Source organism: Sycon ciliatum, chromosome 1 (genome assembly GCF_964019385.1).
Source record: "Sycon ciliatum chromosome 1, ocSycCili1.1, whole genome shotgun sequence".
Classification (NCBI taxonomy): domain Eukaryota; kingdom Metazoa; phylum Porifera; class Calcarea; order Leucosolenida; family Sycettidae; genus Sycon; species Sycon ciliatum.
This window is the reverse complement of record NC_088643.1, coordinates 90018376-90031923: the sequence shown is the minus strand read 5'-3', so window position 1 is coordinate 90031923 and position 13548 is coordinate 90018376. Positions and strand designations below refer to the sequence as shown.

General features: G+C 46.2%; 3 protein-coding genes across 3 annotated transcripts; 2 read left to right on the top strand and 1 right to left on the bottom strand.

Moving 5' to 3' along the window:
* Nucleotides 1–246: 246 nt before the first annotated feature.
* LOC135806349 (uncharacterized) lies at nucleotides 247–3303 on the top strand. The gene is made up of 3 exons (XM_065320519.1): nucleotides 247–855; nucleotides 2320–2395; nucleotides 2850–3303. The coding sequence occupies exons 1-3, from the start codon at nucleotides 370–372 to the stop codon at nucleotides 2990–2992; spliced, it is 705 nt and encodes a 234-aa protein (XP_065176591.1). The 5' UTR covers nucleotides 247–369; the 3' UTR covers nucleotides 2993–3303.
* Nucleotides 3304–4654: 1351 nt separating this feature from the next.
* Nucleotides 4655–5446, bottom strand: LOC135808627 (diaminopimelate epimerase-like). The gene has a single exon (XM_065321851.1). It carries the CDS (start codon nucleotides 5444–5446, stop codon nucleotides 4655–4657), a length of 792 nt encoding a protein of 263 aa, XP_065177923.1.
* A 721-nt stretch (nucleotides 5447–6167) lies between these two features.
* Nucleotides 6168–12668, top strand: LOC135806348 (bis(monoacylglycero)phosphate synthase CLN5-like). Its single transcript, XM_065320517.1, has 5 exons — nucleotides 6168–6683; nucleotides 10101–10244; nucleotides 10604–10759; nucleotides 10979–11157; nucleotides 12060–12668. Exons 1-5 carry the CDS (start codon nucleotides 6423–6425, stop codon nucleotides 12310–12312), a joined length of 993 nt encoding a protein of 330 aa, XP_065176589.1. The 5' UTR covers nucleotides 6168–6422; the 3' UTR covers nucleotides 12313–12668.
* The last annotated feature ends 880 nt before the right edge of the window (nucleotides 12669–13548 follow it).

The following is a 13548-nucleotide window of genomic DNA, read 5'->3' as shown; positions in this document are numbered from 1 at the left end:
AAACGCGGCCGCGGAATCGCGATTTTTCCCGTACAGATAATAATAATCTTGACGAAATGTACGGTACCGGTATCTACAACGTTACCATGGTTACATTACATGCTGCATGATTTGATGCAGTGACGCCGGCGGCATCGACTGTCTGCATGCGCATATGGATATGCATGACTTGGACACTGGAAGGCAGACGTGTACAATGGTGTACCTGGTGGTGTACCTGGTGGTGTACGTAGATCTACAAACAAGTAGTGTTTTCAAAATTATCAATAATTTTGTGCTTCCTTCACCAATTCACAGGCTTCAGCTCAGTTCACCCTCAAGTTTGATTTCTTTTGCGATGGATACATTTCAATAGCTAACTATAGTAATATGTACCGTCTTGTACTCTCACCTGCCTTCGCTGGGGTAGGGTTGGTGAGAGGCTGTTCACTAATTCCTCGTGAAAATTCTGTACTCTCAAGACAGTTTACTTGCACAACACCACGTTGTGATAACGAGGAGAAGGAAACCATCAGCAACATTGTGGATCTGACTACCCTAGATGACGTTGTGCCGTTCACGGATCTGCCGAAAATCAAAAAATATCGGAATAAAAGGCGAATATTCCACAAACAGGGCTTCATGAGTCAAGTCCAGCAGTTTGATCATGAATTTAAAGAGCAAGAGTTGAGATATCGTCTTCCTCGCGTCAGTGTTGACATCGATCATCTGAGAGCATACCTGCACGACATTAATGCAGTGGATGTGTGCTTCGTGCGTATGCCCGCTACAAAGCAGTGTGTGGAGTACAATGTATCTATGGTGGGCAAGTCTGAAAGACATTGTAAAGCTCTCGGCGAAGCACTTGCTAGAGAGGTATGTTTCTGCTGGCATCCTGTGTTCTGTATTCTGAATTGTGTTATCGAGAGCATGTGTGGTACTATAACTGAGCCGCGGTATTATGCAGGCCATTACAAATAGGGTTTCGGCAGAGCATTGGATGCTCTCGAGATCGCATACATATACAGTCAAACCTCTTTAGGACGAACACCAAGGGACGGATGATATTTGTTCGCAATAACGGGAGTTCTTCTTATTCGTATGTTTTACCCAGTGAATACACAGTGATTTATCCAATGGAGGTACGAATACTAGTTCTTCTTAAGCAAACATTTGTCTTATCAGTGTTCTTCCTAACGAGGTTTCACTGTAATACTAATAGTCTAATACCCGTACTCACACCTTTCCCCAATGAGTGGTATCCTGCCGTTACAAGCTACATCCAATGTCTTGAGTGGGAGTTATACGTGACACGTTAAGGATGCTTGTGTGCACTTGGGTCTACGATCGAGACTCAATGAAAAGGATACCGGGCCTGGCAGAAGCAATGTTCGATTGGTTCGGCGGATTGGAGTATTGTCCGCTAATCAGACTTGACTTTTTTGGCCATCTGAACTCAACATTCCCCTGCAACAAATATCAGATAAACTCTGTTTATTAGGTATCGGTACCTATGAAGACATTACCGGTGGTTCATAGCTGAAATACATAATGAGAAGCAAGGTTGAAGCTTTATCCTAAATTTTCTAGTATCCCTCCCTTTGAACTGATATGAATGCTAGTGCAAGAATCATTCGCAGTACATGATCTAAATGACATCATACATGCATTGTATCCATGGAGGCTGATGGAACGCTGGTCGAGTCAAGTGAGATATTCGAGTCTAGAGTCCGCGGGCAATTTTTATGCATTTTAAAGTGCGGCTAACACTCCAGAATGAATGGTATATTAAATGTAGTGCCACGTTGTGCATGCAACACAAAACTAAAGCACAGGTATGGTATCAATACTCCATTGTGGGAAAATAGGGATGACACCAGTACTGTGTAAGCACTGCAGATAGTTTAATCAGTGAGTAATGTGTCCAACTCTGAAGAAAGCAATTTGCCCCGGCCAATAATTTAGTCCATGAATGCCGCAAGCCGTTAAAAGGTTAGGCGATCTGCCCTTAGTCTAGAATTTAATTTAGTCGGAAATTCTGCGGATGGACGGGACAAAATAAATTGCCGATGAGCATTTCTGCTCAGACAGTGTACAATCACTGGCCTTGTAGACGCGTGGTGAACAGTACAAGCTCACCGAGGACATACTAGTAAGCTTTGACTATTGGAAATGTATTCAGTATTCACTTACCCCAGCAGGCATTGATCCCAAAGTGTTCGGACCGTCAACTTACGGCTGCTCAAATGTAAGGTATGCGTACTGATACTCTGAGTAGCTACATGTACATGAAGCAGAAGACCAGTGCTACTGTTGTGTTCTGCGTATTCTCCTCCTTAGTTCAAACAATCGTTTGTGGCGGAAGGCGAAACAGTGCTTCTAACAGGCTCTGCGCATTGGTACTGCTTAGATATGGGTGAGTTCCCCAGCATGTGTAGCTGGACACTAGTAGTAGAACATTAGTGAATAACGATGGTATGGCAGCGGGAACAGAGTTACACTGTACGTATTGTGCGTGCGTCAATTTGATGTTGCAGTCAGAGGAGTTGCAGGAGCAATAGCAGCGGCAGTCCTTGTTGGCACTGCGCAAGTGGCAATCGATCTTTTTCTTTCTTCTTCTCTTTTTCACGTCGAGCAGAGGAGCAACAGTCACCTCTTATGTCACGATTACACTTGCATAACCATGTATTTTATGCTTACAACGCAACAGAAATGCAACCCCATTCTCATGTGCCTCGATGTGTCTCTCCGGGGATGGGCGATAACGGAGATTTGTGTGGAGTTGCACACTGTGGGGATCTTGTACTGCTAATGCTCCTGAACTTTGTAATAGTATGGATGTGTTGTGGGATTGTTTGCTTTATGTGCAGGAAACATCATGGTACATATTTTTTCCCAGGAAGAGCGTGGCCGCCTTCAACTCGAGAAACTCTGGCTACTTGGTCCTGAGCATGACGATCAGTTGCGTTTGTTCAACACCGAGTTTGAGACGATCATTGATCATTTTGCATAGTACCACCTGCCTGCCCACCTGCTACTGCTGTTATGCTTGTGTCTGCCATGGAGCTGGCTCCTAGTTGCAGAATTCAACCCTGTGCAGCAGAATAACCGTTTCAGAACGTTCTGACTTTACTCCGGAGTTTGAGACCTTGCGCGCGTATTTTTTCTTCTTGCCGTTGCTTCTAACCCGTAATATCACTAGATCTATCGCTATCAGCCATTGAAGTTGCTCAGAACCATACAAATGCTCTTCAGAATTATGGGCATGTACTTGATCTGAAATTTGGCACGTTTTCTGCCTGTGGTGATCTAGTTTACGGAGGAGGCACTGGGAGTAATGAATAACTGAATACGCCTCGCCTGTTATACTTCGAAGTAGACAGTTGGGCACTGGTGCTTTTGGTAGTTCAAAGCATGCGCACCATACACTGTACATCACTTCGAAGTAGATGTTCATCATGACAGAATGGTATCACCGTACAGTCAACGAGGTATGCTTGCATGTCATGTAGCATGGCACTGCCCTTCACGGCCTTCTTGACATACAATCATGTAGCTGTAGATCTATGAAGGTGAAGTAAACTGCTCGAACCATGTACTCTGTAGCCGATGTGATTGAAAAGGTACATAATTGTTACTGTCTTAGTCCTCAGTCACTGCTACAACCTGTCCCCGGGGGAAACCAGGGAAGAAAATTTCCCCAGCGTGTAATAGTTGTCCCATTCCCTTACTTGCGTGCTGAACATTGTGTTGCAAGACGCTGTTCATGACTGTTCATATGCATTGCAAGGATTTCTCTCATTCAACACCAAAATGGCTTCAAAAATGAGAAAGAGAGAGGAAAGAAGGCATGGTTGGGGTTGTTGACACCCACTCCACAACCGTACGTGCAAAAAATAAATAAACCATCCCTTCTGCCATGGTTTCCCTGGAAAATCTGACGAAAACAGGAGCAGTGAATCAACATAATAATCATAACAGCCTTCGAGAAGAAAGGTTTAGCCTTAATGCACGTAGAAAAACGAACAAATCAAGAGTTAGATACGGCTGTGATGGACAAAGAGGAATGTGTGTTGACAATGTGGCAGAAAGCAATTGACAAATTGAAAATACTTCTAACTAGTTGTCGTACAAAGTTACAACGTTAATTACTACTAAGTAGAAACCTCATCAGGAAGGCGAGGTGTACTGAAGAGCACCAATGACTATGTGACAAGGGAACTATTATAGTGACCCCCCCCCCTCAAAACACACACAATATCTCTCCCACTATTCACTGCTGGAATCTTCACTGACAACACTGTCCTTCTCTCTCTTGTCATACTCTGTTCACGTCTCTGTCGACTGTGTCCCTTACTGTTGAAGTACGTCCTGTTGTAGCTGGCTGTCACTCTTCTTAGACTGGTCATTCTTAGTACAGTAGGATACACTGTTGTTGCTGGTGAAGTAAGTATTTGAGCTGAAATCGATTCCAATGTTATAGTCTCTTCTGATGCTGTTGACAGAGGCGGGGGCTCTGCTGGAGGCCAAGGCAGCGGCAAGATCGCCGAGACTATCTAGACCCATTCTGCACTCCACACGTGGCCAGCAAGATGATCAGCTAAGGAGATGCAATTACTACTCAAGTGTGTCACTCCCACAGGATGGCTATACTCTACATACGCAACCTGCAATGTCAGATTGTGATTTCTCCTGTAAAGACAAACGTCGCTGGTCCAGTAAGTAGAACGTTGTGCACACTAGCTACGTCAGTCTGCGTGAAATCCACCGATAGTGTCTCTCCACCCTGTACTTGAACACTGATGGGAGGTGTAACTTTCTGAACTAAAGCGGTGACAATGGCAGCAGCAGCAACTCCAGTGCCACATGCCAGAGTTTCTCCCTCAACTCCTCGCTCATATGTCCGGACACGAATCAATCCAGGTCGAAGAATCTGTACAAAGTCAACGTTCGTCCCACCAGGAGAGAAGACATCGTGATTCCTAATTTGGCGACCAATCTCATGCACCATTGCTTGATCTGCATCGTCCACAAACACCACTGTGTGTGGGACACCAGTGTTCAAGAAATGGTATGTCAGATTAGAAGCAAGGAGTGAGATTTGTTGATGCAGCGCTAGCCTCTCTGGCTCTGTGAGGGCAATGGTGACATCATCACCATCAAAACTAGCGTGAATGACTCCTGCCAATGTTTCGATACTTGTTGGCGATGAACAGTGTATTACTTTTCGAATGAATGCAGCAAAACAGCGCGCTCCATTGCCACACATCTCAGCCATCTCGCCATCACTGTTGTAGAACTTCCAACTCCAGTCTGCCTTGCCAGTCAAATTTGTCTCAAGGAGGAGCAGCCCGTCTGCACCGATCCCTCTCTGACGGTGGCACAACCGTTGCACCTGTTCCTTGCTGAGCAATATAGAACGGGTCCTGTTGTCGATCAAGATGAAGTCATTGCCAGCTCCATTCATCTTCGTAAATGCGATATTCATTGTGATTGTTGTGATGTGTCACATGCACACATATGTTGAATGTATTAGCGCGAGGGAATTGTTTTTGGAATGAAAATCAGCACAATACACATGTCAGATATGCTGAGCACTGTACTAGTGCACTGGGATGAACCTGTGATGTCAGGCCAGTAATTCATGTACAGCATGCAGTACCAGTGCACAGCAGTGTGCATGTAGATATATGACTGTACCACCACGAGATTTTGATACCACTGACTAGTCGGAGTAGAATTCGATGCCGTAGCTCCCTCCACGAGAAAGAAATCCACATCGGCACATACGGCTACCAATCTTTACCAGTCTGCACACCCCGGCAGTTTCTATTCACTTTGACACGGTACGGCTTGAGACTTTTTACCAAAGGCCATATTTTTAATAATTATTAAATTTTGACCAATCTTCGCCTGTTAGTGTTACGTCGTGGGCACAAAACAAACGTGCACGTCTTAACCCTAGCTGTGCAGGACAATGTGTCCTCTGTTCGGACAGTGGGACGGACACTCCTCTACTTCTTCGAATGCAAGGTTTCTTCCTCTCAAGTCTTTTCCACCCGGTTTTCAAAAGTCATCAACCATGCATGTGCCGCATAATGCATGATCATGTGAGCATAATGTCACGTGACTATGACTCACAACAAGTCAAACAAAAAATTTTAATTTTTTTTCTTGGCATTTTGGCTTGGCGGCGCGGGTTAGTTGAGAAGCCGAGAGGCCCGAGACAAGACGAAGGTCAAAAGTGGACAAGGGACGTGACTCGAGTCGTGAATCCCGGTCCGAGCCGGAGGGTAGAGTATCATTTTTGTTGCCATGAAAAGAGCTCAGGTGTAGGCAGTAGCTCCTGTTTCTTAGTCTGGTTTACAGAATTACAATTTAAATTGCCTGTACACTCCACTGAGATCAGTAACTGTAATAGAACTCTGTTCATCAGAGAAGCAATGGAGTTTTCAGCAGGCAGCGTATTAGTACTTGTCCTGCTAGGACTCTGCTCCGCTGAGGCCCTGCAGTGGCCGCAACCATACCGGCGCTATGCGTCCAGACCGAAAGCACTGCCTTTCTGCAAGGCAGCATTCCCTTTTTGCCCAACTGGTGACTCAACTGGAAAGATTCCTGTGATGGCAGACACAGATCAAATTGAGGTTTTGGCTTTAAAAGCCCCTGTCTGGGAATTCAAGTATGGTGATCTTCTTGGAACACTGGTAAGCTGCATGTTTCATGAGTACAAACAAGTATTAGTAAGGAAAGAAGCATCTGTGTTCTCATGCAGAAAGTCGATACGGTGTGTGCGATAGTACGGGATATATATATATATATATGAGGGCTGCGTCCCACCCGCCTGTGTGGATTCACAGGAAGTGTGAGTTACGAAGTCTGAAGAAAATGTTGAACGGCCTCTGCTGGGATGACGACTACACCATAGCTCAGTGGTTAGAGCATCGCCGGCTACAAGCGAGGGTCCCTGGTTCGAGTCCTGGTGGTGACAGTCAATTTTTTCTTCAGACTTTTCCCGTTTGTCTCTTTCCCTCAAACCAGTTAATATTTTATGACTTGGGGCTCCCCGCGTGCTAGTTTGTACGTGAAGTGTGTGGGTTACAGTGAGGGCTGCGTCCCACCCGCCTGTGTGGATTCACAGGAAGTGTGATTTACGAAGTCTGAAGAAAATGTTGAACGGCCTCTGCTGGAATGACGACTACACCATAGCTCAGTGGTTAGAGCATCGCTGGCTACAAGCGAGGGTCCCTGGTTCGAGTCCTGGTGGTGACAGTCAATTTTTTCTTCAGACTTTTCCCGTTTGTCTCTTTCCCTCAAACCAGTTAATATTAACTATATATACTAGCAGCACCCCCGGCCAGCGTTGCCTGGCCGAACGTGGCATGCGGGTGAAGCAAGTACATGAACAGCACACGTGCTCAGCACGTGGTGGTGGCCAGACCGCTGAAGTCCTGGTGAGGGAGGTTCTTCATCGTTGGAAGGAGAAGGAGGGACGTCTGTTACGCCTTCGGGAGGCTGGTCAGGGTTGTCCATCACCTGGTGGCGGATGAAGCGGCTCAAAAAATTCATAAAATTACGAACAAAAGTGCGATGCGCTCTTCTCTGCAGATCAGATGCAGAGTGCAGTCAGTGCAGATCTTTTGTATCCTTTTGTTGCAGATGTTTCTATTTGCAGAGAACGGTTCACGTGGTCCGCAGCGCTTGTGCGGCTGCTAGTGCTACCTATGGCCTAGGCTAGGTGGCTACATGATTCGCACGCTTCGCGTGCTCAGTGCTTCTGCGCGCGGCTGCTACTGCTACTCGTACTGATCGTGTCTGCTACCTACACACACACACACGTCACAGGTGTCTCTTCTTTAGTATGGCCTAGGCTAGAACGTGGCATGAACAGCACACGTGCTCAGCACGTGGTGGTGGCTACACGATTCGCACGCTTTGCGTGCTCAGTGCTTCTGTGGCTGCTTCCGCTAGCTACACGATTCGCACGCTTCGCGTGCTCAGTGCTTCTGCGGCCGCTAGCTACACTGTTCGCACGCTTCGCGTGCTCAGGGCAGCGCTGCTCCGTAGTATGGCCTGAGCGTGACACACACACACACACACACACACGTCACAGGTGCCTCTTCTTTATAAGATATACAGGATACTGAAGCCTGCTTCACCAGGCCGTGCAGCTACTCCCCCACCACCTACACACACCCTGGCCCTGTTCCTGCTCCTTTCAACATTGCCACAAGGGCCACATGGCTCTCCTCAGTAGAGAACTGGTCAAGAGAGTTGCTGGCATCTGTCGGGAATGGCCGCTTCCACAGGGAAAACGACGGTCACATTCAGGACAGAACAGTTTGAAGGTTGACCTTGTTGCTGCTGTAGGACGGCGCAAACAATGGTGACATTTATGGCACGGCTTGTCGGCTAGCCTAGCGAAACAGCAAGCACATGTGGGGCAATGAGCGATACATCAGCCCACCACCACAGGTTGCGAATATTCCTCACTGTGCTGTGGAGAGCGGGGTGTGCATTTTGTGCTCTACCACCCCGGCTGCGCAGCCACCGACTATATTGCATACACTGCACCACACCTGGCTGCTCGGCTGTGGGCTTGACCCTATCACTCAGGCAATTGTGGTGGCGCATGTCCGAGAGCTTGCAGAAACTCTGTCTGCAAGCAAGGCGCTGAACACTAAGCAGCGGTGGCATAATAGAGTGTAGAGTAGACCTCGATGAATACTTCTCCATTTCTGGTGGCAACTGGGTTGTCCCAGGCCAGGATTCGGATCATTCCTGTACAGCGGTATCTCTGTAAGTCTGGGTGTCTCGCCGGCACTTTCGTGGGCCGAACGATGTTTTTACAACACGAGCTGTGCACTCTATGTCCATCCGCGTGACATGGCCAAACCACTCCTATCGACGTTGCACACTCCGATCGTTGATGGTCAGAGGCCTGGAACCATTCCACTGCTCCAGGGTGGTGGTGTTACTGATACAGAAATCCCAGACATCAAGATGGGAGGCACCCACTGACGATGTGGAAGTGTGTGTATGTGCATGATGTGGAATTCTGCCGTCACAGACCCATAGATGGCACCCTCTGCAGGGTGATATACTGTACTCTTGATACTACATGTAGTTATAGTAGGGCTGAAACGAACGATCATGGATTTTCACCAATCGATTACTCTTTAGCTTAACGATCGATTAGTCGGTTATAATCGTTAGCAAATAGTGTCAGAAATTACTCTGTTTACACAAGCTATATCTTCATAATACCAAAGAATCTGCATTAGTGAAAGGGTAGCTCCGAAACATGGCAGTTTTGAAGTCAATTGAACATCAGAACATGAATCATACCCCTGGCAACTACATACTCACAGTGGAAACTGATTCAAACTTCACGAAAAGTGGGGGGTTCGGTGCTTTTACCAAGTACAGGTCGTCCCTCGTTAATACATAATCTCTGGGACTTGACAAATGTTATGTATTAACGGGGTTTATGTACTAAACGAAAGTGTACATAACTTGCTTGTATACCAGAATTTTTCACTTTTTTCAACTTTTCTGAGTGTTTCTTGCTGCCATGACTAGGGAGCGAGATATTCTTGATTCCCTCGATATAACATAAAAATTATGTTATAACGGTCACAGTCAGCGAAGATTCTACAGTTTACATGATACATGCCCAGCGGCGCCTGTACAGTCACTCGAAAAAACAAGAGCTTTGTCGGTTTGTGATGTGCGCTCTGATTTCTGAGCTAATTGCGTCCACAAGTCGAAACTAGAACACGATGTGCGTCCACTGGAAAGCCAAAAGACCAACAAATTATGTACTATTGAGGTAGGTGGCATGCGGGTACGGAGAAATGTTATGTACTAACGGGGTTTATGTACTAACGAATTATGTACTAACCGACAAAATTTGTATGGAAGTGACCACGTTTCGTCCGGGACTTGAGATTTCTTATGTACTAACGGGGTTTATGTACTAACCGGACTCGTATTAACGGGGGACGACCTGTAATTGGTATAATCGTTTCAGCCCTAACTGTGATAGTGACAGTGTTTGGTCTGGTTCTTACAGGATTTACCACGGCATGATGTGTGTTCTGCTATCTCTTACCTCCCGATAGAAAATCTTCCACGATGCGGTTGGTTTTCGTAACTTGCAAACTGGCCAGAACTTCACAACCGAGTGGTATGAGCTCTTCCAGTTGTTCAACTGTTCATTTCCTCATGAAGTGGCTGGTGCACGTGAGCCAGTGTGGTGCAATCAGGTTAGGATGTCCGTGAATCATGCACTGACTAACCTGTGTGACTGTGTGCAGTGTGACTGTATGCAGTGTTCTCTGGTGATCTACATGACGTAGGTACCCTCATCCTGCAGATCGCGCAACGTATTTCTTAAATATACATAGTATTCCATGCCTCGCCTGTGAGGCTGTGACTGCTTTCAAGGATGACTGACTCATCATTGGTTGCTTACGGTGACTTGGTTCACACATTGTACTGCAATGATGTCATACTTTCACGTATCGTAGTGCAATGATGTCATACGTGGCAACCTATTCTGGGTTGGATGATCTCAGATTGTGGACCCTACTTTGTTCTATCTCTGCCATCATCTGCGGTGCAGGGAGCAGCTTGCTTGTACGTTGGTATAACTGACAATCACTGGAAAGCTAATGGCACGATAACACTAGTGTCGACCATCACTGGACATCAATTTAACCAGCTAGCCGACTGGATTCACCAGGACAATAACACTGGAATCTACTATGAGACGTTCCAGGTGAGTTGTGCTGATGGTGGTGACAGTTGTTTCATTGATACCCCCGTTTGGGCAGGCTCCACAAATATAATGCATGGATGTGTGATAACAGGCGAATACGTATCTTGTGCGTCGGCACAGCATCAGGAGTGCAATCGTGTTCTCGTGTCCTCTCGCCAGAGATCAATGAGCTGTCCGTTCACATTGTTGTGGGTTTTCGCTGTGTCACTGTACGTGCAGGTTGATGACTCGGATGGTCCGAGTGCCAAGGTGTGGTTCTGGTCGTATGACTGTGCCAGTTATGTCTTGCGCCTGTTCGATGCCATGCACACATTTGGAGCCGTCTTCAACAAAGATGTTAAGCTGAACTACACCAGAATGCGATTGTACTCCAATGAGCCACAGCTGCTAGGAAACTCGTAAGTTGTCCTAAAAGGAATGTTCAGTTAACGATGCATGAAAGATATCAATTAATCGTTCATGTATTTTGCTTGTCTGAATTTGCACTGGGCCTTCCAAGCATTTGCCGTCGCTTACAATTGTAGGCCAAGCTGCTACTCGATAGTGGGCCCAAGCCTTGTGACATGCTATTGCTTGTCATTCATAGTACTCCTGCAGTGTGGCCAATGTGTATCCTACTTTTGTAGTGATACTGTGCACGAAAACTGGCCTCTGCACCCGTAATAGGCGATTCACACGACAGGCAAATCAACGTTTACAGGAAAATCACCATGGAGATATTCCTGCGGGCGACCAAAAATTTGTCCGCTGGAATCAAAAGTGTCCATGGGACGTTTGCCCGCGGATGCACTCATCTGCGGGCATGTTTACAGTTATGAGCCTGTGAGGTCGTACTATCGTACGGTAGTCTTGAACCCTGGTTGTTTGACCTTCGTCTTTGGCTACTCATTCCAAATCACCACAGTAACGCTGTATACTCACCGGATACTCGCGGGAGCTCTGGCCGCCACCCGTGGCCATGTGAACTGCAGACTCACGTTTCACTTCCTGCGGGCACCTGACAAACGTGGACTTGCCTGTCGTGTGAATCGCCTATAAGTGACTGTATGCATGTTATGGTCCGTTGTACATCCATACGCGAGCACAAAGTGTTTATTTTTTACCTTGCCTAAAAGTTGCAATGGACACTCACAGTTAACGTTACCTCCGCGAACCAAAGTGCATGCATGAAATAATTGAAATGATGTTGAAATGCCTCTCTTGTGATATACAGTGAATGTAGCGTGCTTGCCTCTCTTGTAATGTACTGTGAATGTACCATGCTTCTCACCACTGCACTCGCCCCTTCTTCCATGCCCAGGACTGAAATATTCGGTGCTGGCTCCAACAAGACGGACACGGCGTCGGACTTGATGAAGTTCTATTCCAACTTTACTCCGATGGCCAAGACGTTGACGTTTGCCGAGCACCTGCTGAAGATATTTGAGTATGTTGTGTTGGAAGAAGTCTTTTATCTTTACTACAATAACCAGTACTGGCTCTTACCAATGAAGTCACCTTTTGCTAAGATCACCTACACGGAAATACCCCTGCCGGGTGTCACACCTAACTGAATACTCCACCATAGAAACCTTAGCCGCCTGTTCTGAATCATAAGTCAAACGGGTACTTGAATTTGAAGTTCGATGCGCTGGCAGTATCTAACCTTCCTCAACATTTTGCACCAGTCTCTTCACAATTCCCTTTGCCACCCTTTGGCCAACACGATTGTGATAATCTTTTTGTCTTCTTTTCGTCTATGTATTTCTTATTCTTACTCTTCTAAATGTTTGAGGGAGTTCAAACGGGAAACAGAATGTTCATCTTTTTTATTATTTACTTTGTACATTGCCAACTTTAGTGGTCTGCACAGCTTCGCTCATTTCGTATGTGGTTCAAATTCAAACTATGGACCTTCAAAGTACAAGTACCTTAATCTGTAGCCTTGAAACATGTTGGTGCTATTCATGTACATCAAGAGTACATAAACCAGAGTGTACAACTCCAGATGGATCCTGTGGGAGCGTAATCTGTGCAGTACGTCATTTCTGACAGCATGGTAAGCCACAGGTACGGTGGTGAAAAGTTGCGTAACCAGTCGCGGTGGTGCAGGTCACTGAGTTTGTCCTGATTTCGGTTTTGATACGGATAGCCTGGTGAATTTACTTGCCAGCGGATGTACGCAGCGTATACGCGTACGCAGTCACTCAAAAACACCGAAATCCAAAACAGGACGTCTAAAATCATGCAAACTTGGCTGATTTCCGGGCTGTGAAAATCTGAGCTGTACGCAAGTCGCGGCTTGGCTGACCTCATCAGGGTGACATAGTGCACGAACTGCACTGAGACTGAGTGCACTGTTTCAGATCTGATATGCACAGTTGCACGCTCTGGTTTATGTACTCTTGTGTTTAGTCTACTCTTGATCAAGTGATCATGCACTCAGTCTCTGGGACAAAACTCTGTCCCCCGTGAATTCCGCGGCAGAATATCAGAAATTCCGTGCAGAATTCTGCAGCTGAAAACAGTAAATTCTGCGCTAATTCTGCAAATCCTTCCGAATTCTGCGGCAATTCTGCAATGGAAATGAGAGTAAATACATATTGAATTTCCGCAACACCACCGAAGTTTGTTGTCCCTATAAATTCTTAACCGTAATTATGCGAAATCCTGGTCCAAAAATTGAAAGCTCCGAAATGTACCGTGCAAGTTGATTTTGAAAGTCACAAGCGGGTTGGTTTGGCTGTGAAATACATCAGAAGTGTCCAGGAAAAGCAGTTTTTCTCTCTTTTCTGCAATATTCCGCGGGA

Excerpts from the sequence above, each read along its gene's own strand:
- LOC135806349 (XM_065320519.1), top strand. The coding sequence starts at position 370 with ATGTACCGTCTTGTACTCTCACCTGCCTTCGCTGGGGTAGGGTTGGTG. Across the intron at positions 856-2,319 it reads GCGAAGCACTTGCTAGAGAG|TTCAAACAATCGTTTGTGGC; the intron begins GTATGTTTCTGC and ends TCTCCTCCTTAG. Across the intron at positions 2,396-2,849 it reads TTGGTACTGCTTAGATATGG|GAAACATCATGGTACATATT; the intron begins GTGAGTTCCCCA and ends CTTTATGTGCAG.
- LOC135808627 (XM_065321851.1), bottom strand. The coding sequence starts at position 5,446 with ATGAATGGAGCTGGCAATGACTTCATCTTGATCGACAACAGGACCCGT.
- LOC135806348 (XM_065320517.1), top strand. The coding sequence starts at position 6,423 with ATGGAGTTTTCAGCAGGCAGCGTATTAGTACTTGTCCTGCTAGGACTC. Across the intron at positions 10,245-10,603 it reads AGCCAGTGTGGTGCAATCAG|GGAGCAGCTTGCTTGTACGT; the intron begins GTTAGGATGTCC and ends TCTGCGGTGCAG. Across the intron at positions 11,158-12,059 it reads CCACAGCTGCTAGGAAACTC|GACTGAAATATTCGGTGCTG; the intron begins GTAAGTTGTCCT and ends TTCCATGCCCAG.